Source organism: Carassius carassius, chromosome 7 (genome assembly GCF_963082965.1).
Source record: "Carassius carassius chromosome 7, fCarCar2.1, whole genome shotgun sequence".
Lineage (NCBI taxonomy): Eukaryota > Metazoa > Chordata > Actinopteri > Cypriniformes > Cyprinidae > Carassius > Carassius carassius.
Window position 1 is genome coordinate 38,176,267 of NC_081761.1, and position 24,661 is coordinate 38,200,927.

At 39.0% G+C, this 24,661-nt stretch overlaps 1 protein-coding gene across 1 annotated transcript; it reads right to left on the minus strand.

Annotated features, from left to right (window-relative positions):
• Window positions 1-857: 857 nt before the first annotated feature.
• LOC132144176 (deoxynucleoside triphosphate triphosphohydrolase SAMHD1-like) lies at window positions 858-22,986 on the minus strand. Its single transcript, XM_059554940.1, has 15 exons — window positions 22,807-22,986; window positions 21,980-22,074; window positions 18,916-19,076; window positions 18,564-18,679; window positions 18,021-18,092; window positions 17,803-17,834; window positions 17,567-17,710; window positions 17,386-17,486; window positions 16,842-16,950; window positions 10,274-10,365; window positions 10,000-10,112; window positions 9,674-9,810; window positions 9,497-9,589; window positions 9,322-9,426; window positions 858-1,164 (listed from the first exon to the last, which is right to left on the minus strand). The coding sequence occupies exons 1-15, from the start codon at window positions 22,892-22,894 to the stop codon at window positions 1,000-1,002; spliced, it is 1,623 nt and encodes a 540-aa protein (XP_059410923.1). The 5' UTR covers window positions 22,895-22,986; the 3' UTR covers window positions 858-999.
• Between the last annotated feature and the right edge of the window lie 1,675 nt (window positions 22,987-24,661).

Genomic DNA, 24,661 nt, shown 5'->3' on the forward strand with positions numbered 1-24,661 from the left:
AGGATCCTCGGAATTTTAAACAAGGACTGAGTCCTTCGTTCGAAAAATATCCCATACACAGGAAAGGATGCATATGTGTATCCTTTGCGCTCTTCGCACTCTCAAATCACCCATAATCCTATGCGCGCAGCTTTGCTATCTTGTTCAAAAATGTCGAACGTTAGCGGAGTCGGAGCATTAACGGTTTTTATTTACGTTACCAAACATTTGTTATAACTGTAGTAAATATAAGTAAAGTTTAACGTTTAAATGCCAGTACAAATTACTACCATATTGATATTGTAAATTATACAAATACAAATACAAATGGTTAACTGAACCGGACCTGTCATTTTACAATTGTTAGCTTGGTTGCGTCATCGGCATTTCTTTTATAAATAACTAGTTAAGTTGTCCAAAGTAATATAACGATACCATTCACAGCATTATTCAAACTGACCTTTTCACTGACGTAATGACGCAATTATGTGCACTTGCTAGCCTGTTCCATTTACGTGTTCTCCGAATGCTAAAGAGGAGTCTCTCCTAGCCTTTGAAGGAAGTGACTTGGAAGGACCAGTCCTGCCAAGGAAGTATCCTTGACATTGAGAAACGCCTCATGTAACACTCCAAAGAGAAAGGAACAATTGAAATCGCATCATATGACCCCTAAAATATGAAAACCCAAGTTTTACTCTCTGTTAATAACTTCTTGCTGCTCCCTTTTGCAAATAAATATGCAACACAGATAAATTAAACCTTTTTTATTAATTCCACATTCATCAGTCCTACACAATCTTAAAACTCATAACTCAACACACGCACAAAAAACAACATGAACGTGTCTGCAACCAGAGTTAAAAAAAAAAAAATTAATTCAGATTAAATTATTGCATTATTCAATAACTATAAACCATTACCTTAAAACTGATTTTAACTGAACGTGCAGATGATTTCTTTGAGTAAATAATTTTTGTGTTACAGTAACAGAAAATATTTATATGTCAATTATTCAGCTGCCTATTTGACTCCAAAATTGGAGCCACACCACATCTGGAAGCACTTCTCTGCCTCCTCCAACTTCTTCTTCTCTTCCTTCTTATCTTCAGCTGCCTGATCATCAGATGGTTTGTAGTAAACTCTGACCATCTCTTCATTAAACCTATTTGGCAGGAAACTGGAGAGCTGAAAATAAGACAAGTAACACAATCAGTTTTCAAAAATATTTTATACAAAGTTCAAGTCTGTCTGCAATTATTTATTTGTTTATTCATTTACTTATTTTTTTTTTTGGGATGTTTCAATCCAAAGTTGTGAATATCGCAAAATGTTAATATTTCATAAAACAAAATCGCCACTTCCTTATAGATTGGTGCCTAACATCACAAATAAAAGACTAATTCACTGCAGAAGTAGAAGTCACTGTTTTTTTATAATTTTTTTTAAATAAATTAATTAAATAATGCTTTTTGGAGGTGGACGACTGCTGTTTAAGAACGCAGTCATTAAAACAGTTCTTGGAGGTCATTATACTGAATCACTTTTATAGTTTATGTATGTGTTCTTATTTATATATGTATATTTTTTTAAATGTGTGTTTTGTATGCATATATTTAGACTTTATCTTGCCATTTCCATCCAGCCTTATTTTTCCTTTTTTTTATGTGATATTTCAAAATGTGCATAAAAAACATGTGGATGGAAACATAGCTTATCACACTCATTTGGAAAAATACATAAAGGTGCAATAGGTGATTGTCTTCAGAATTTGTTTTTGCTATACATACAGACTGTTGGTCTGGGAACGCCCCCCGGAACACCCCGTACATCACGTGACAATCATGCCGAAGAGTTGCTGTGTCGCTTTCTCTACCGCCAATAAACGAACAAATTATGAATTGAAGTTCTACATCCTTCCTAATAAACATACAGAACCAGAAAGGACAAAATGGCTACAAGCAATAGGGCATGAGGATGCTCAAGGGAAGATGTGAAATCCCAAGACTAAGCATGTGTATGTGTACAGTCGGCATTTCATCACAGGTAGGCTACGTTAACATTGTGTTCATTATTAACGTTATCAAAACTGTGTAAGGTTGTGGCATGCATATATAATTACCCTTATCATTCTACCTTAAGCAAAACTATGTAGCCTAATGTCGAACCTTAACTACTCGCATGAAAACGCATCTGCTAAGAAACACTTATTCAATATTCATTTGTTTGTTTCAGAAAGTGGCATAAATATATAATTAGCCTTATCATTTTTACCTGGAGATTCAACCAGATAACAAAATATGTCTGGAAACGACATTTGGTTGGGTCATTGACCCAGTTTTTAATTAAATAAGGGCAATCATACGCTATTGCAGTTCATTTTGCAATGTATCATTGCTGGTCGGTAGGCGTCAATGACTCGCAATACGAAATTTTTGTCATTCAAAAACACACGATGTTCGCTGCGTTTTCCCCCACACCTACTCCAACCTCGCCACACCAGACCATGGCCCAAACTATGACTAGATGCCGACTGAATGTATGCTAGATGAAAGTCTCGTCACAACGCTCGGTCCGAGCATTTTGATTGGATTTCCTACCTGCCTGTCAACAAATGTATTTGCATACCTCTGTGCACCGGTACGCGCAGACACGATATATCATCAGCACGTTCACATACGATATGCAGATAGAGCGAGAATGGTGAGAAGGGTATAACTGCAGCCTGGAGATCTCCAAATAGGGGTGGGATTTCCAAAATGGGGTGGGAGCTCCAAAATAGGGCGTGGCTTCTTCCCATTGAGAGACAGGTGCATGACATGCATGCAAAATTTTTCCCCAAATCCACTTCAGTGCAAACTCCGCCCCACAACTGATTCTGAAGTTTTTATTGGTTGTGTCAGTTAAAGTGTTTCCTAAACTATGCAACAAAAAAATGCTAACCCCTAAACCTACCCCACACCTTACCTTAACCAGTGAAATTGACGGAATGGCAGGACTAGATTAAGAAAGTAAAAAACGCAATCTGCAATGTCACCTTGAACAGATTTTGGCAGTATTTACGACATTCCAGACATTGTTAGGATTGCCCTGCCTACAGTCGCAACACAGAAAAACATACAGGTGGGCTTCCATTGTACAGGCATATGGCCTTACAATTGTAACATTTTTCATGACTGTGACTTTGCACCTTCACAAGTCACAGATTGTCCTTATCCATCTGGGGCTCTTCAACAGAACTCCTCTCCATCTCACCTGCCACCCGGCTCCTCTCCAACTCGTCTGTTGCCCGGCTCCTCTCCAGCTCACCTGCCGCCTGGCTCCTCTCTATCTCACCTGCCACCTGGCTCCTCTCCTCCTTACCTGCTGCCTGGCTCCTCTCCAGCTCACCTGCCGTAGAGGTCTTCACAGTGCACCCGAGACCCATTGACCCGGGATCCATACGAGTTTGAGTCTATATTTTAAATGATCAGCCGGGTCTGGGTCCAGGTCCAGGTCCAGGTCCAGGTCCAGGTCCGAATCTATTACTTCAGGTCCCGGGTCTGTTCAACATTGTGTGTAATACCCGTGCAATCGGAATCATCGGACTAGGAGAACACCGACCGTTATTAGACACTGCTTGTGTTTTTTTTTTGTAACTTGCAACTTGTACAATTAGAAAAAAAAAGTGATCTCGCTCTCGCTTTCTCTCTCTCTGCCATTAGAAGCAGAACGCGCAGACTAAGAGTTAATGCAAGTGGAAGCTGATGTTTTTTTGTTTTTTTTTGCATTGCATATTTAGCATTTAAAATGTAATTTCTATTTTTTTAGGGCAAGGTTTCAACAACATTTATGTTGAATATAATTATGAACTCGCATGCAAATATAATTGAATGCATGTTGACTGCACAGAATGCACAGTTGCACACTTCAAGATGTTTTATGTTTGTTTAATTAAGTCAGATACCCATCATTAAATGGTTTGTTGCCATGCATGGTTTTGTGTGCAGTAGGGAATCAGATCATTTTTTAATATAGAAGTATATTTTATTTCTAATTATTATTTTATGTATTTCTTGGCAGTTATTATTTATATATGTAGGCTTCTACTATGTAGCTAAGTGTCATTTCTGTACTTGTACATTTCTGCAGCTGTTATTATGTTTATATGAAAATGAAAGGAAGCAGTGGAATTTAATATCCTATTTTGTTTTATTGTAAATGTACAGTGAGGAAAATTGCAGTAGCCATAGTCAGCTGACTGATGTTATCAAGCACGATGCTGTTTGCAGAATTATCGGATTTGCGTCGTGACGGATATCACACTCCCGAGTTGAACTCACAAAGTCTGAACTACGGAGGATGCACTTCCAAAATCAGCGTACTTTGTATTGAGAAACACGTGCAGACCTACGTCACCAGTCTATTTGCTTAATCTTCCCGGTACTTTACACCGCGGTGAAAACGCAGAAAGCAACAGGTCTGGGGGGAAAATAGTTCCTGGGGAAAAAAGTTCCTGGTACAAATGTTCCGGGTAATTTCGGTGGAAACGCGGCAATAGTAGTAAATAAAAGTTCAAATCTAAAAAAGCTTGCAGACTTGACACACTCATATTTAATATATTTCAAATCAGCAACAAAATCTGAGGTGAACTGTCACATAAATGTTTTATTTAATGCTCAAATTGTGCTAAAAAACACATTTTAGGTTTAATTCAGCTAGCGAGCATGTGCAGTCTCAAGCACGTGTCATGTTTCTATGGCAATCAGACCTTCTGCAGTGACTTCGACTGCCAAGCTGCACTTTACATTTCCTTCCATTTTCATAATAATATATATAAACCCTCTTGTAATCTTACAGTTTTAGTGGTCAGATTCAGACTCCATGCAGAGCACAGAGATGATAGCAAATAAATAACGTCAGCGGCCATGGCACTGAACGAGCAATCGCTTTTATAGTTCAAAAGAGCAAAGAGTCGAAGTTATCATGCGAGTTAACTTGAGTCAGAATGTACATGTGCTAAGTTGCATTTGTCATCCGTCACCATGACATCTAGTGGACGTTTGAAGATGAAATAATAAGTGGATTAAAGGGATGGTTCACTTTCAAATTAAATTTTGGTATGTTTTAGCTTACCTCAAGGGCATCCAAGATGTAGGTTTCTTTGTTTCCAAAGTATTTCCCATTTTGATATTTTTAAGGTCAAACCGTTCTTGTCTGTGACTCATATAATGGAGGTCTATGGTCACCACCTCAAAGAGCATGCACAGAGGAGTCCAAATTAAACAATTCCCCATCGTAAGTACACATTGATGACCTAAGACATGAAACGAGCGGTTTGTGTAAGAAAACGAACAGTATTTCAATAGTTTTTACCTCTTGTACACAACCACGTGCAAGTGATCTGAGGGCGCGAGTGCTTCCTGATGTGACGTGCACGTGTGCTCTGGCTTAGTCTGCGCAAGCGCGGAAAGTGCCGGATGTGATCTCTCGCGCGGGTTCAAGTCCAGCTTTTGAAATAATAGACGGGTCCGGGTTGGTTCGGTGTAGCACATTATGGTCTCTTTTGGGTTTGGGCATGAATTTTTGGACCCGTGAAGACCTCTAACCTGCCGCCTGGCTCCTCTCCTCTTTACCTGCCGCCCGGCTCCTCTCCAGCCACTCATGCTGTCCACCTGCACTCTGATGAGATGCTGAGCACCTCGGGGTCCATCATAGGTCAGTTGTTCAGTCCATAACTCATTAGGCCATTTCCAAAAGCAGGCCCAAGGAAAGAGACAGGTAGGGGTAAAAGAAGAGGCGCTTGGAAATTCTCACTGATACACCAGTGAAGCTGGCATTGGAAAAGGTGGAGCGTCGAAAAAGGGAAAAACATCAGAAAAAAATCTTTGGGAGGGACAAAAGCAAAAACAAGAAGGTAAAAAAAAACCTGCCGGGAAAAGGGTGAAGGCTGATAACTCCTCTTCAGAAGAGGAAGATTTCTGTGTTGTCTGCATGGAACCATTTAGAAATTCAAGATCCAAAGAAGTTTGGGTCAAGTGTGTTTTATGTAGCTTATGGGCCCACCAGGCACGCACTCCAGGCCTGACCAATTTCATTTGTCACCATTGTGACTCTAATTAACAATGGATTTAATTTGTTTGTTCTTGTCACCATTGTGACTAAAGAATGCCTTTCATTTGTTATTTTTGTCACCATAGTGACTGATAAAGAATGCATTTCATTTGTTTGTTCTTGTGACCATAGTGACTGATAAAGAATGCATTTCATTTGTTCATTCTTTGGAGTGGGGGTAAATATGTTCATGTTAATTTGCTCTTATTCACACACACACACACACACACACACACCGATATGAATGTGCACGTAGAGACATGCACACAAATGCACACGTATGCATGCACAAAAACGCACAATATGCTCTACACTCCCCATATTCACACATATTTTATTATTGCAGCCATTCATTAAAAATAAAACTGTTGTTGTGGTATATCACTTGGAGTACCCTTAGTTTTTGTGCATTTTGTCTACCTGTTACAACTTACCCCAGTGGTGGGGTAGGTTGTAACAGAGGACCACCTTGTGTCATCATCTCACAAAGTCTGTGATATAGTTGAAGACATTTAAATTGTTGCCATTTGTAGTAGACAAATGTGGGTACTTTGTCTAAAGGTTTCAGACGTGTAGCTAAAACAAAGGTAGTTTTAGGTGTTGAAGAAAAAAGTGTTACAACCCTACCCTGTCTCCCCTACTTTTACTGTACTATAAAGTTTTCGTTCCTCCATTAAAGCACAATTTCCCGTGCAAACCAGTAAAATCATGTAACCTGACTTTTGCAAAATGGGTCGTGCTTGATTTATTGAAGTATATTTATTAATAAAAGAGTGAAAGAGAATTTAATCTGCTCCTCAGGAAGATATATGCGCTCAGAGACAGAACAGAACACGGACATGTAAAGTCATCTTTTAGCTCAAGGTGCGTGCCTAAACGGTCAAATACACGCAAACATTTTTCAAAATGCTGCGCTTTATGGTTATTCACGTATACCTTTGTCGGTCATGAAATAACTGAACATAAAGAGTTGAGTATATAGAATGAAAATATGCTTGTAACGGTAAACTGGATCTGTGCGGCTCTTAATGTGACAGCGGGCTATTTTCCTGCTGCGACAGTGTGCTTTATTATCAAACAACAAAAGACACATTCAAAATCACACACTGCTCTTGAGTGAAGGGTTTTTGTAGGTTTAAGAAACAAAAAAGTTCTTACAGTGAAAACTATGCTGTTTTATTTTACATTTGATTATTAATTTCTGTAGTAGCCTAGGCTGTAAACTGCTTGAGACTTGCATAAAAACAACAGAATAATAATAATAATAAACATTGAGAAACAGTTTGTTTCATTTGTATCTATTTATTCTACTGTATTTGCCCTTTGCTTTTTTATTACTGACAGTTTAATTATTTTCAATAATTTTGAATAAATCACTCATATAAATTTTTGTTCATATGACCCACTCATAACTGTGTTAAATAACCGTGATTACAATATTGACCAAATTAATCGTTATTATGATTTTTGCCATAATCGAGCAGCCCCACATTATATACACATATATTTCCCCCAGGGAAAGTGCCGCCACACATAGAGTGCAAGTCTATGGAAAACACTGTGATGTATTTGTAGCAGCAGAGGATTTCCCCTTTCCTGTTTCTGTTCGTCATTGCCCTTATATGGGAATGGGTGGATGAGGTAATCAGGGCCAGCGTATTTAAATGGTTAGACAAGAAGCCCTAGAATGTAGGCTTGGTCACACCCGCCCCTCTTCCGGTTTCACTATAGTCCAGGTAAGCGACGGAGGTTATGCACGGTTTCGTGTGGTTTTAAAGTGTTTAGACTGTTTTTATCTTTGAAGGATTGCTGTAACCGTTTCGTCTGCCTACCCTGGGAGTTGCGTCGAGCACTCATAGAAAGCTTTGAGGTATGACGGCGATCACAATCTGTTGTGATGTGGGTTGTATGGGGTTAGTCAAGTTTAATGGGGGTTATTGTGTGTTTTAGAGGAACATTTCGCGAGTGCATCCGGACATCGTGATGTGTGATCCGTGATGTGTGTGTGATTCTCGCGGGGTACGTATGATTTAGTAATGTTTTGTATTGACGATTGGAGTAGATCCTTGTCTGATTGTTATGTTTTGTTTTGCAGTCTTCCGCGTACCACGTGATTTCATTCAGGTCGTGCTGCTGTTTTTCTATGACTAGTTTATTCTTTTGTCCTTCGTGAATAATTATTTTGTTAGGTTTTTCATGACTTTAATAGTCGCTGTGTGTTTTTGATTTAATTTTATGGTTTGGGTTACTGCTATTTCTGTAATTGAGTTGGACTGATCAGTGTGATTTGGGCCGTAGTGCCGTGTGGTGCTATATTAGCGTCTATCTAACGATCATCCATCGAGTATTTTGGGGTCCTCACTGCAAATGAGGTTGGACCGATTATTTATCACCTGTGTACCACCTGATCTGATCAATCATCATAATTGTGATTGATGTGATTATCTTGTATGTGTATCTTCCCTACTAATCTTTTTTTTGTTTCTTTTTCTTTGTTTCGAGTCAAGGCTGAGTGTGCCGAGGGGGAGGCTAGTCACCTGGGTGAACACATTTGCTGTGAGGTTGGAGCACCAGGGTTTGAGCACCTCTTCATATGTAGTTTGCCGTGCACACATAAATGGTTGAGAGCACAATTGTTTACAGCTAGCTTGCCACCCCTAACGGGAGCTTAAGCCTTGCCGTTACATTCTATTTGTAGTAATAATTTTTCTTGTTTGTTTTATTTTGTGGGGACGGTACATACATTTTTGTTTGGTTTAATGTTATTCAGTGCTTGAAAATCAGCGATGTCTGGAGGAATGTTCTTTTAACATTTGATATATTGTGTATTGTTATAATAAACTTGCCAGTTATTTATATTACAAACAAATGGTGCTAGTGGGATATTTTTCCTTTTAAATAAAACCATTAATTCATTGGATGTAGCGACTCTGTCCTTTCTCTGCACCACCGAACCTGGGTCCTTTTTATATTTCCTTGGGTGCAATTCCCAGGGTGGCGTAGTCTGTGCTCTTTTGATTTAGTTATACCAAGAAAAATCATACCGCTCTCGTCACATATTGTTGTAATGTTTCTCTGGTCATCGGGTCTATGTGTGTGTTCATGCACTTAGGGGAAGTGGCTTTAGGCAGCGATTGCAGGGAGGGTGCGATGATGGATTTTAGTGCTATCAGGCTAAAGTTAGCATTTTCTGAAATCTCCTACTGCACCCTTAAAAATTCTGAAATAAAACAGTTAAAGTGTCACGAGTACCTGATAATCTTTAATGGGAGAGGCTTCGTTGGGTTTCCTCTTGCTGTAGAAAAAGACCTTTTCAATTGGGTTTTTGTCCTTCATTCCATGATCCAGATCAACCACCTGAGTAAGATAAAATAGCTAGTTTGTGAAGATATGAAGGCAGATGTGAAGTGTTTGGAACATAACTTACATAAACTGGTAAATCTTCAGCGTTTAGAGAAACAGTCAGGTCTGTAGGTCTGTACTTCTCTAATGCTGTCTTCCATGTTTTCATCAGCTCTCCCTGAATTTTCAGATTCGAGAGGGCTTGTCAGTTCTAGAGGGTTAATCAAACTGTAAGCCAGTGTGCTTTTCACTTCTGTCTAACCTTTGACATGCTGTTCTCAGTCAGTCGAGCTTCTCCAACAAACTTTGGCAGTTTTCTTCTGATGATCTTGTTCAAGATGTCTCTGGATTTCTTCAGATTATCAGAAGTGGAGGACGATATCTGCTCAAAAATCTCATCTGACAGAAGAACAGAAGAGTCATTATTATCATCAATAAAATTTGTTATTTCCTATATGGTATGTCCTGAGACACATTACCACAAGTCTTTAAATGAGGAAATGTGTTTATGTTGGTATAATAGGGCACATATTTACTTCTTTAATTTATAGATTTGTGTGTATATGTGTGTTTTGTGTTTTTGCTGACCTGTGAGTTTGCTGTAGTCCTCTGCAGTGTTTATGGCTTCAGAAATTTTCAGCATATCTTCAGGTTTTCCTTCATGAAGATCACGATCAGCTCGTACAAGTGCTTCTGCAAACCTAACACAGAAAAAAAAAACATCTGAGTTAGTGTTTCAAACATGTATAAGGTGCGGAATCAGTTACTAATTTGTGTAATATCCTGGAAAGGAAAAATTAGAAATGCAAGATTTTTAAATCAGAAGCACAGATATCACCACTGTCCAGATAGAGAAACTCACATGTCTTCAATGATGTTGCAGATCTTGTGCTGATAGGCCTGGCGATGGAGAGTGTATCGAGTGCGAAACATGTCATAAACATTATCAGCCTCCTGTTAGACACACAAACATCATAGTGTCAGAAATGTTTTTTGTCTATAAAAAAGAAAGTCAGTGGGCTCAAGGGTTATTCTGGAGCTCATTGACTCATGGCATGGACAAAAACAATAGAAACATGGTATCACAGGTTTAGAAAAGCAGGAGGATATGTAATTAACTTAAACATACTTTAATTTAAAGTCTTCATTTGAAAGTCATATTAGTATGTCTGACATGATATCTAACTATAACAAATTCTGTATATATTAATAGAGCTTCTGCTAGGGCTGAACAATTAATCCAATTTCTAATCGCAATTACAATTCCCTCAATGCTGCAGAGAAAAATAGTGGAGCAATATCAGAAAGGAGTTTCTTAGAGAAAAATGTCAAATAATGTAAAGTTATCATCATCTACAGTAAATAATATCATCCAAAGATTCAGAGAATTTGGAACAATCTCTGTGCGTAAGGGTCAAGGCCGGAAAACCATACTGGATGCCAGAGATCTTTGGGCCCTTCGACGGCACTGCATCACATACAGGAATGCTACTGTAATGGAAATCACAACAAGGGCTCAGGAATACTACCAGAAAACATTGTCGGTGAACAAAATCCACCGTGCCATTCGCCGTTGCCCGCTATAACTCTATAGGTCAAAAAAGAAGCCATATCTAAACATGATCCAGAAGCGCAGGCATTTTCTCTGGGCCTAGGCTCATTTCGTCAAGTTGGCCGCTGTCTCATCCTAGTTTTGTGTGTTTGTGTGTGTGTGTCTCGTTACGCTGATTGTTTGATGTGGGCATTATGCATCTTGATGTGGGCTGCATGTAATTTCCCCAGCCTATTTAATGCCTTGTCTTTCGTATGTTTGTTAGATCTTTGTTGGAGTTTCCCCATGTTGTTTCCTGTTTGAGTTTGTTGTGTCAAGCTGTACCTTTTCCAGTCTCATTGTGGATTCTACACCTGACTCAACACTCACCAATCCGGGGATTTCTTCACTGTCGTCACTCATCTCAACTGGATTGCGCATTGAAGTCCCTGTGCCACCACTCTCCTGCTGGCTGCAACAGGAAGACCTTTGCTGTTCTCTCAATAAAGAGTTATTTTACTTGTGACTTGCATCCGCTTATGTTTCACGTAACAGAACGATCTGACCATCATTATGGATGCAGCAAGTTCCGCTTCACTTCATCAACCACAGTATTGCTCGTATGGATCAGCAGCAGGAGAGTATCTCCACCACGGGGCATGCTCTGCAAGCGCTTATGACGCAGGTGTCCGAACTCCCAAAAGTTCCAACTCCTGAGTCATCCCACTGCGCCCCCCACACTACTGGAGCCGAGAAACCAACCTGAACCGTGCCTACCCGTTCATCAGAGCTATGCACTTTTCCCTACATCCCAGGACCCTTGAGAGAGAAGAGTCCATGGTGGCGTTTGTACTCACCCTTCTCACGGGTCAGGCGGTGCTATGGGGGACGGCGGTGTGGGAGAACAAGGACCCATGCTGCACCTCGTTCCAGGCACTCGCCACCGAGATAAAGAGGGTCCTCGAACGTGCGGTAGCAGGCAAGGACCCTGCCAGACTCATCGCGGATCTAAGACAAGGTGATCATATGGTAGCTGACTATTCCATCTAGTTCAGGACGTTGGCGGCAGAGTGCAGACGGAATGAAGAGGCGCAGTAGGATATGTTCTTGTATGGGCTGGTTGACCGTATCCAAAGGGAAATATACATCTTGGACCTCCCCCAGAGTCTCAACAGACTTGTCAACCTGGTGTTGCATGTAGATCCTTGTCTCAACCGCCTTGAGCGGTGCACTCATCCTAACCGCAGATCCGAGGCGCTGAAGGCCAATCAACCAGCGAGGGAGACATGGTTGGCCCCGTCGCCGATCCTGAGCCCATGGACGTAGGGAGATCCGGAAGACTTTGTCTATACTGTGGAGGAACGGGCCATTTCCTACATTCATGTCCAGTAAAAGAGCAGGCCCGATAGTATTGAATAGTCTACTATCGGGTGGGATCTCCGCCGAGAAGTTCTCACAATCCACTCTTCTTCCGGTAAGACTGAGATGGGCCAATCACACTCACACCTGCCAAGCTTTACTGGACTCCAGAGCCAAGGGTAATTTCATGGACACTCACTTCGCCCAGAAATTCCAACTCCCCATCACACCACTCACCAGACAGGTCTCTGTTAGTGCGCTCAATGGACAGAAACTACCCAGTATCTCCCTTACTACCTGTCCAATAACCCTTACCACGTCAGGCAACCACACTGACACCATCACGGTTTTCCTCATGGACTCCCCTCTGGCACCTATAGTTCTCGTTCACCCCTGGCTTACTCAACACAACCCCAGGGTGGATTGGCACCAGCACTTAAACTCAGAATGGAGCACTCAGTGTTGTGAGTCTTATCTTGTGTCTGCTTGTCCTTCTGTTTCTGTGTTTCAGGAGAAGGCAGTGGACTTATCAAAAGTGCCGTGGAGTTCCTGGATCTGAGGGAAGTGTTCAGTCCCGTGCTGCTTCTCTCCCTCCGCATCATCCCTATGACTGTGCTATATATTTATTGCCAGGTAAGTCTCCGTTTAAAGGCAAGCTTTACTCTCTTTCTGCTCCCGAGAGGGAGGCCATAGAGAAATATATTTCTGATTCTCTGGCAGCGGGGTTCTTCCGACCTTCATCTTCTCCAGCGGGGGCGGGGTTCTTTTTTGTGGGGAAGAAGGATGGTTCCTTGCGACCTTGTATTGATTAACTAGGACTGGACAACATCACGGTAAAGCATACCTAACCTTTGCCGTTGATGTCTTCAGCTTTCGAGGGGTTGCAGGGAGCATCCATTTTCATAAAATTGGATTTACGTAACGCTTATCATTTGGTTCACATTCGGAAGGGGGATGAATGGAAAACCACTTTTAACACCCCCAGAGGGCATTTTTAATATTTGGTTATGCCGTTCGGGCTTTCCAACTCCCCAGCAGTTTTCCAGGCACTCGTGAATGACGTGTTGAGAGACATGGTAGATCATTTCATATATGTCTACCTGGATGACATATTGATTTTTTCATCTTCTCTCCAGGAACACTTTCAGCATGTCAGACGAGTGCTTCAGAGGCTGCTAGAGATTTGTATTTTTGTCAAGGCGGAGAAATGCGATTTTCATGCACAGTCTGTTTCTTTTATAGGATACATCATCTCGTCTGAGGGAGTACATATGGATCCTGACATGGTTAAGGCTGTGGTAGATTGGCCAAGTCCAGATTCCCATAAGGCCCTAAAAAGTTTTCTGGGGTTTGCCAATTTTTATCTGAGTTTCATGCGCAATTTCAGCCAACTAGCAGCTCCTCTGACTGCCTTGACCTCCCCCAGAATGACGTTCAGGTGGTCTGATACAGATGAGGCTGTATTCGCTAAATTTAAGAGCCGCTTCATTTCAGCCCCCATTCTCATAGCCCCTGATCCTTCACGTCAGTTCATGGTGGAGGTCGATGCGTCAGAGGTATAGAAGGGGCAGTTCTATCTCAACGTTCTTCTACAGATGACAAGATGCATCCCTGTGCATTTTTTTCCCCATCGTTTATCACCCGCCAAATGTAATTATGATATTGGGAACAGAGAGTTGTTGGTAGTCAAATTAGTGTTGGAAGAATGCTGTCATTGGTTAGAAGGGTCGGGGGTACCTTTTATCATTTGGACGGATCATAAAAACCTGGAATATATCAGGTCTGCTAAAAGACTTAAGTGGCAGGCTCGGTGTGCACTTTTTTTCGGATGATTTGATTTTTCTCTTTCGTACCGCCCGGATTCCAAAAATGTCAAACCGATTCTTTGTCACATATTTTTGATCCTTCCGAACGCCCATCTACTCCCGAGTGTATTTTACCAGAACATTAGTGGTCTCCACTCTGACATGGGTGGTCGAATCGAGGGTCAGAACGGCCGAAGGGGTAACGCCTCCACCCAGTTGGCCACCGAATAGATTATTTGTGCCGGAGGGGTTAAGGTCTGACTTCATTCAGTGGCGGCCTTTTTTCCAATGTTGCGTGTCATCCAGGAGTTAATCGCACCAGTTTTTTGTCAAGCAACTATTCTGGTGGCCATTGATGGCTCATGACATTCATAATTTTGTTTTTGGCTTGGAAAATGGTTGTTTTGACCGTAGTGGACCGGTTCTCAAAGGCGGCTAATTTTATTCCCTTGCCCAAATTACCATCTGCCAAGGAGACAGCGGTAACTGTCGTAGATCCCGTCTTTCGGCTATATGCCCTCCCGATGGACATGGTTTCCGACAGAGGACCCCAATTTGTGTCCAAATTTTGGCAGGAGTTTTGTAAGTTATTGGGTGTAACTATCAGTCTATCTTTTCTGGGTTCCATCCCCAAAGCAATGGCCAAACCGAGAGAGCCAACCAAGATTTGGAGAGAGTGTTGCGCTGTTTGATATCCAAGAACCCTTCCTCCTGGAGTCAGCAACTCTCTATGGTTGAGTACGCTCATAACAGTGTAATCCACGGGCCTTTCTCTGTTTGAATGTAGCTTAGGTTACCAGCCACCTATTTTTTCCAGTCTGGAATTCGATGTCGGGTTCCTCTCTGCCCATGCCTTCATCCAGAGGTGCCGCCACACTTGGAGTAGAGCCTGTGAGACTCTTCTTCAGGTGGTGGAGCACACCAAGGTCCAGACCGATTACCACCGGTCAAAGCTTCCCGTATAAGTTGTGGGTCAAAAAGTGTGGCTTTCTACCAAAAACATTCTGCTCCGCTCCATATCTAACAAGTTAGCTCCAAAATGTATTGGCCTTTTTCCTGTCACCAAGATCATTAGTTTGGTGGCAGTCCAACTCAAACTTCTTCCAACGTACAGGAAGATTAATCTCGCCTTCCATGTATCAAAGATTAAACCCGTGTTTCATTCACACGGGGAACCAACATATTCGCTGAACCATATTCCGTACTCGAGATGGAGGGGACGTGGATTCAAATACTTGGTGGACTGGGAAGGTTACGGCCCGGAGGAGAGAAGTTGGGTACCTGCTAGGGACATCCTGGATCACTCCCTTATCGATGATTACAATGGACAGGTAGGATCGTCTGTGAACGCGTAGCCGTTCCTAAGGGGGAGGGTACTGTCAACTTTCATCTGCTTATCTTTCACGTAACATATTTAAAATGGACTGTGGCAAAGTGGAAAACTGTTCTGTGGTCAGACGAATCAAAAATGAAGTTATTTTTGGAATACTGGGACGCCATGTCATCCGGACTAAAGAGGACAATGACAAACCAACTTGTTATCAGCGCTCAGTTCAGAAGCCTGCATCTCTGATGGTATGGGGTTGCATGAGTGCGTGTAGCATGGGCAGCTTACACATCTGGAAAGGCACCAACAATGCTGAAAGGTATATCCAAGTTCTAGATCCACATATGCTCCCATACAGACATTGTCCCTCTCAGGGAAGACCTTGCATTTTCCAACATGACAATGTCAGACTACATACTGCATCGATTACAACATGATGGCTGCGTAGAAGAAGGATCCGGGAACTGAAATGGCCAGCCTGCAGTCCAGATCTTTCACCCATAGAAAAAATTTAGCACATCATAAAAAGGAAGATGCAACAAAGAAGACCTAAGACAGATGAGCAACTAGAAGCCTGTATTAGACAAGAATGGGACAACATTCCTATTCCTAAACTTGAGCAACTTGTCTTCTCGGTCCACAGACGTTTGCAGACTGTTATAAAAAGAAGAGGGGATGCCACACAGTGGTAAACATGGCCTTGTCCCAACTTTTTTGGAATATGTAGCTCTCATGTAATCCAAAATGAGCCAATATTTGGCATGATATTTCAAAATGTCTCACTTTCAATATTTTATATGTTATCTATATTCTATTGTGAATAAAATATAAATTTATGAGATTTGTAAATTATTCCATTCTGTTTTTACTCACAATTTCTACAGTGTCCCAACTTTTTTGGAATCAGGTTAGTACTTAATCTGCAATTAATCGGTCAAAGCGGCAATTAATCTTTCGAAGTCCACTTATGTTTTTCTGCATGCTTAAGATGCATTTTTTTCTTTCTACATGTTATCTTAAGGGCTTTTCCCATTATTTACCATTTAGTTTTAGTATAACATTAGAATACCACTATAATATATAATATTACAATATTTTTACTTGTTTATAATTTTAAGAAGAAACGAATCCGATGTATAGTTGACATTTGAGGCTTAATACTATAGAAATGCACTAAAAAATTCAGTTAGAGTGTTTTCATATTGTTTATTTTCATCTAAAATTATGGCATGCAGTTTCATCATTCAATGTAAATTGTGATAATTGTAATCAATAATCACAATTACTATTTCAAGGGAATAATCAACAAATATGATTTCTGTCATAATCGTGCAGCCCTACCGTCATATGCCATACACAGAGTGGGTGTGTTTGGTTTGAAATAATGTGTGATGATTGTATGAGGTACCTTGTCTCTGAAGCAGATGTGATTTCTTTCGTTCACTTCACAGACTCGAGCAAACTTCAGCAGACGCTGATGGTCAAAACTGTTTCGAATGCCCAGGTGATGACAGTCTCTGTCAAATAAATATTCAATATGAAAACACAGTGGATGCATAAATAATAGGATCATCTTTATCACAGCTTGTTTATGTTTTTGTCATTTCATGGGTGCCTATTAAATAACAAAAGGTTAAATAAAAACTTTAAATACGAAATAAAAAGATTTTACCTTGACCAATATTGACAAGACAATAAGACATGGTTGAAGTACAGCTGTGAATATATATACATTACTAAAATGATTACACCATAGAAGATATTTTCTCAGGTTTTTTTTAGGCTCTTAAAGTGAGTAATGGTTTTATATTTGTCTGGCATTTGTGACGTCACATCTCAGAATAATCACTAGTGATTCAGCCAATCAGTATTGCCATTTACCTGCAGATCCAGAGACATTAGTCACATGACATCAAAAGCCCTTGCATCTGTGCAAAATGTCTAATATTTACCGTGCAAAATAGTCCCATTTGTCCACATCGATGCCATTCTGTTTATTTGCCACAATCTCATACAGGAAGGATTTGTCTTCATCTCTGCCCTCGTATCTCCACTGAAAAGAAGAGCGGTTCAGACTTCATTCTACTGAACTGTCGATTTTATTAACACACCATAAACAATATCAGTCTGTACCTCTGAAGTTTTTGCCCCTTCGATTAACTCTTTAATGAAGGTGATGTCTCTATTATCCAGTCCATGTTCTTTCAACACGTCTTCATTCTCAGCCTTCAGACTCCTCACAATGTCATCGAACATCTGGACTGACATCTGCTCATGCTGCAGTAAATACAGAAACATAGATGGCATCATGAATACATGTAGTACACAACCAGTTGCTTTGGCTGCATGAGCAGTGTGTTTGCGCTTACCTTCCAGTTTTCAGGGATGTCATCATGCAGCCCTAAGAAAAAGAAGCAGCTCTCAGGTTGAAAGTCATATTTTACATTATATTTGATTTAAGTTTATTACAAACTTTTCCAGTAATATTTACAAGACATACATTTACAACAGTTCTACATGTCGAAATGTAAAAATTATTTGAGAGGAAACCTGTCCACAGATTCTTCTGATTAGATTAGCCACTTACCTCTTAATTTTTTTATTTTTTTGGCTTCTGGAATAACCAGACCATCAAATACATGAGAAAACGGACCATGACCTAAAAAAAGAAAGAGAAAAAGAAAATGCATGTTTTACAGTCTTATGTTTCTTTTTCTGTCTTATGTGTCTTTATGTCCATTTTGCACATGATCTCTAAAAGTAATCACCGTTTGAAACTTGCCGTATCTTCTTGTTTATCAAATGTATAGACTAAACAGGATTCTAGTTTTGGGCCACTAAACTCTGTGTCCATTTTGTTTCAAATATCACAAAACGATCAGTAATAACTATTACTGTACTTATTACTGTCCTGTGTAGCTAAGGTCAACATAAATCTCTGCTGAAGTTTACGAAGGTTTGGGTGAAATGGACACCAATACAAATACAAAAATAGTATTAAATTAAATATATTCTTAGTATTAATTAACTTTTGAACAACACTTTGGGAGAAAATAACAAAATGTTAAAAATAACAAGAGATGAAGATTCCAGTAGAAATAGTTCATAAATAAGTATTAGCACTACTCACCCAAGTCGTGACACAGACCAGCGATCTGAACACACAGGAAATCCTGTTTGGTAATTTTGAGCTCTGGCTGATTGTTGTGAAGAACTTTTACCAGACGTCCTGCTAAATGTGCCACACTAAAACACAAACACACACACACACACACACACACACACACACACACACACCCCCGCGTGACTTTACCTTAACAAAATCGAAAGCACTGAATCTAACAAAAAGATTAATATTGTTTTTTTTTTTTTTTTGCTTGCATGTCATGTGACTGTTATTCATCACATGGAAGAGCATGCCTTACCTTTTTTATATTATTTAATTTTTTATTTTGAATATTTAATTATGAATTCAGTCTCACCCAAGTGAGTGTTCAAAGCGATTGTGAGAAGCACCCGGATACACTAGATATGTTCCTCCCAGCTGTTTGATGTGTCTGAGTCTCTGAAACTGAGGAGTGTCAATGATCTTCACCAGCAGTGGGTGCAGCTCCATGTGTCCATGAATGGGGTCATTGAAGATCTACAGGATTAAAAAAAAAAATAAAAAAATCCCTGGTTTATCTCACTAAAATTAATTTGTGACTCAATGTACGAAGTTCTGAGGATATTCCCTGTTAGCTGGGTTTATGAGTGAGTCATTTAATCATTCGCTCAACTGATTTCCAATGATTCATTGGCTGATCTGGTTCATTCAGAAACAGAAATCTGCTCTAGTCAGTTTTTTAATCCTGCTTCTACAACACATGTATTCCGCTTTGGAAATCGCTTTTGAATGACACCTTGCTGTTCAATTTTCACTTTCATATTTGCAATCATGCTCACTCTGCATAAAGGGAGCACATCTTACAAAATCAGATATTTGTCAATGAGTTTGTCAATGAGCTCAGGATCTGTTGAGCAGCAAATCCTTCAGCATGGTTTTGTCAGTCAACTCCTGTATGGAGCAGAGGGGAGGTTTTCAGTTTATAACTGTAGTGAACGTTTCCAAATTGAACTAAATGATTTTTATTTCTATTCTACGACATAAAACAGACTGCTTACGCCCCACTCGTGACTTTTTTTAATTGTTGTGTTTCTTTAAAAGATGGTTTATAGCAAGTTGCTAAATGGGACTGTGGGCGATGTCAGAGGCATGAATGTCATCACTCCAAACAGTTGATCAATTTACAGTGTTTTCCAGTAGTAGTATAATTTGTAATACAATTAATTGTAGTATAACTAATTTATTGTTTCCAGTATTTTATATTGTTGGTCGACAATGTTTTTTTTTTTGTAATGGAACACAAGTCTAAAGATGGAAGATGCTCGTTTTATCACTTTCCTACTGATGCGGAGAATCTGGCTTTGTAAGGTAAAATCATATTACGAATTTCCATGTAAACACCACATTTAATGGCTTAGTCATGGTGAAAGTAACTTTAGCTATGTATAGCGCTTAAAGCCACATAAAATGTAAATGTTTACGGCCACATGAAGATGTTAGAAAGCATAGATTGAGGATTTCCTACACAGCAAAAAATCCAGAGTGAAATTAACTCTGCTGGGAGTTCATGTGAGACAACACTCAAGAGTGTGAAAGTGTTAAAATAGGAGTGTTAAATTAACACTGAAGCTGAGTTAAAGTTAATGAGATAATTAAGTGATTAATTGATGAATGATTGACCATTATTGTCGAGACCTGATGTTAACATGCAGAATCAACAAAGACGAAAATCACTATTTTAATGGTGTCACCATTATAGTGGTCAGTGTTTGCTTTAGTTGGGCTCTTGACCCCTAAAACTTTAAAGTCAGATTTTAATTAGAGTGTGGTCTCACATGTACTCCCAGCAGAGTTAATTTCTCTCAGTTTATCAACATTTTGTGTAACTTTCCTAGCCTAACAAAGCTGAAATGTGGTACTTTATTCACTAAAATAAGTTTAATCTGACCATATCCAAAAACTCGCTCACTCTAGTTATGATTATTTCATTTATTCACTATACTGTTTATTATTAATGTATCATTTCAGTTTTAGTTTGGATCTAGTTTTGTATTTATTCAAATTTATATGAAAAGGTTCATGTAGTGTGAATTAAAATTCATATACAGAGTAAATCCTTTTCAGTGAACACATTAAAAATAAGTTAGAAAAAGTTTTGCGAAGCGTGGAGGTGGTGACGCTGAAGTCGAGCGCCCGTGGTGCTGTAGATCAATTGTAGCCTGAGTTTAGCTTTTAAATTCTGGTGCTTTTATTTAGGCTTCAAAATTCATCAAAGTTATATTACTTCGTGAAGATTATCTTGATGGACAAAACGTGTACGTTTCATGAACTATGGTTGAACACAGAGCTTATTTTTTTTAAATCCTATAGGCTTTTTGTCGAGGTAACAGCCGATCCACCTCCAGAGTGACATCATAGATCCCCCACTCTATTTACATTAAATACTAGCTTCACTGACAGTCTCAGTTTGCGCATGCATGATAAATCCAATACTGCACAGATGCATCAAACATCCAATACATATAGGATCTGATCCAGCTATGTCATCATGACAGGCTGCAGCCAGGACCCTTTGTTCTATTCTGCAAAAGAGGGCAGGGATCAGCAGCTCATTTGCATTTAAAGAGACAGGCACGAAAAAAAAGTTCTGTTTCTGCTTTCACTCAAAATAGGGATTTTTTGAAATGATAAATGATCTGTGGGGTATTTTTTTTCTATATATATATATATATATATATAGTTTCTGAATGGAATTAACTGTCTCCAGAAAAGTTTCAATGGCATTTTCATTTTATCTGATGAAGTAGTGTTTATGAGCACTGCTTTGTTTATAGCTATCACCAGGAAAACCACATTATTTGTGACGTTCCAAAAGTGCTCCTGCTGGCAGAGGAATGTGCATTTTCATTAATCCCATCTGCAGTTTTTGTTCAAAAAAATTGATAATTTATATGATAATTTATACTTCTGACTCATCCCTTTCTTAAAAAATGATTTAAAGCCTCGATTGTGAAGTTGATCATTTAAGAATTTATTTTGCTTCTGTGAAAACCCATATCTCAACTGTAAATCAAATGATTTTTCTTGGTCTACAACATGAAAGTAAGCCATTATAACACATACATAAAAAATTTAGAAACATTGGACACTATTGGGTGTAACTTTTGGGCACCATTGTGCAGCACCAAGCATCACACAAAACAGCTCAAGGTGGATCTAGGTAAATGTGTGCAAATGTATAGGGCCCCATAGATTTTGCCTGGTGCCCCCAAATCACTAAATATGCACACTGACATAATGTGATGACTTGGCATTTCAGTATAAAGATAACAAATAATTATCTACTAAATGAATACTGTTGACAACATAACTATAGACTGTTGTGTTTCTGCATGGAAGTGAGAATAAAATGATACCATCGTCAGAATATTTTTATTTACCTTCATTTGTTCTTTTGAGAAGTTTAAAGAGTATTTCTTCAGGATGTCCTGCAATTCATCCTTGATAATCTCCCATAACTGTTGTTTCTCAGGCTCTGGAAAGGAATGACATTTTAAATACTCAGTATAATATATATATATATATATATATATATATATATATATATATATATATATATATATATATATGTATGTATGTATGTATATGTATATATGCTGTATGCAATTGCTATGGCAAATCTCGGCTACCCTTACACAGTACATGTAGCACAGTTTATATATATATATATATAAATATATATATATATATATATATATATATATATATATATATATATATATATATATATATATATATATATAAATAAATATATATATATATATATATATATATATATATATATATATATATATAATATGTACAGGATAATACATTAATAATACCACTAACATTCACTAATATAATATAACACATATATAAAATTGTCCCATACAAAATTTAGGCTGAATTGATATTCAAGTAGTGTGACTAGTTTTAGGGGTTCGAGTAGATGATGTTCTGTTTATGTCCCTCTGACGTAGTTCCTGTGGGTGGATTTTCCTCTTGCAAAACAGTAGGCTGTCTTTCTACCTTGATAAATCTATCGGGTTTACTGTCTTTACAGAACAGGTTATGTGATGACAGGAGTTGAAAGACTGGATATAATGTGTTGCTTCATTTTTCAGTAATCTAATTCCTTGAAGCCTATTTTGAAAACAGAAAATTACTCTATACGCAAATGAACCTTACATTTACATCCACACACAACACATCTATCTTCCCTTACCTTCACTTGCTTCATAGGACTTTTTTAGATCCTGGAGACTTTTCCTGTAATCGGAGAGAGTTTTCCTGGTTTGTTCAGATCGAGGCATCTTCTCTTTTATTTTATTCTTGTGGGTTGTTAGAAAACTCGGGTGAAGCAATAAAGGTCTGTTTATCTGCTCCGAGATTTCACAGCTCCAGCAGCTCAACTTACTCGCAGGAACACACGTTCAGGAAAGTCGTGCCATTTTGAGGGTGTGTCTCAGACCAGCCTGGTTTCATTGTTTAGATGCAGGTATTAGTGTGTTCCTGTGGCTCAGTGGTAGAGCATTGTGATATCAGTGCAAAAGGTTGTGGGTTCAATTCCCAGGGCATACATGTTAGGTAAAAATAACGTTAGCTTGAAGTCACTTTAAATAAAAATGTTTGCTAAATGCATAAATGTAAACAGCACGTGTGTGGAGGCATATATTGTGATTGTACAGAGACATTTACTAAACAAAACTGCACATCAGCCACACAATGCTTGATATTGTGTGCTCAACAAATAATAAAAAACAAACAAAATTCAGGATATCATAGGCTACAAAAATGCAAATCAATTTAATAATTGACTTCTCACTAGGTAATGTTTTGTGCTAATACATGACATTCATGTTCATTATGAAGGTGTGTCTCTGACATCTGTTCAGTTTGTTCAATGCCATGAGACACATTAGGTGGACTACTGCTGAAAATACAATTATGAGCTGCCAGCTGAACATTATTTTCTATATAGTTATTTTATATTTATTTGTCCTACTGTGTTTGATTGGTTAGTCTGTTTAGCAAATATATGTTAATGTAATTCCAATATTAGATAATAAAGGCTAGGAATAATTTATTCTCCCAATATTATTCCAGGCGTGTATGACTTCACTGTAAACCTGGATAAGTAGAATCTACTTTACAAAAAAAACAAGGTAACTCATTGCCTTAAAAGTTTTAAGTAATGAAGCATTAGTTGAATAAGTGAAGTGTACTACGTTCAATGTACTTAAGCCCATAATATAATGGAATAGAACATTTAAGTTGAACGTTTTAATAACCGTGTTATAGTAACTGAAGATACTTAGTTTAAACAATAATTTGCCACCCATTTATTTAACTCAGCTTGGAAGCATTACTTACTCCATTACCAATTCAACTAAATTGTATATTCTATCTGACCCAACTTAACTTTTAGTTCCTGAAACTCTGTTTCAAAATGTCTTTCAATTAATAGAGCTGTGTAAAATACATTCATACAACTACAACATTACACTGATCAATTTTTTTTATTTTTTTAGTGTGAAGTGAAGTGACATTCAGCCAAGTATGGTGACCCATACTTGGAATTTGTGCTCTGCATTTAACCCATCCGAATTGCACACACACAGAGCAGTGAACACACACACACACACACACTGTGAGCACACACCCGGAGCAGTGGGCAGCCATTTATGCTGCGGCGCCCGGGGAGCAGTTGGGGGTTCGATGCCTTGCTCAAGGGCACCTAAGTCGTGGTATTGAAGGTGGAGAGAGAACTGTACATGCTCTCCCCCCACCCACAATTCCTGCCGGCCCGGGACTCGAACTCACAACCTTTCGATTGGGAGTCCGACTCTCTAACCATTAGGCCACGACTTCCCCCGAACATGTTATTGAACATGCCTTTTTTTCAGCAATAAAAGAAACAAAGCCATGGCCTAATAAGCTTCTAGATGTTTAGTTTCCTCAGTGATGGCATGAAAAAAAAAAAAAATTAGCTATTCGCTGACAAATGTCAACCAACACTAATGTAGTTTTAAATGAGGTTTCATCAATTGTGCATTAACATCAGTGACACAACAATAACA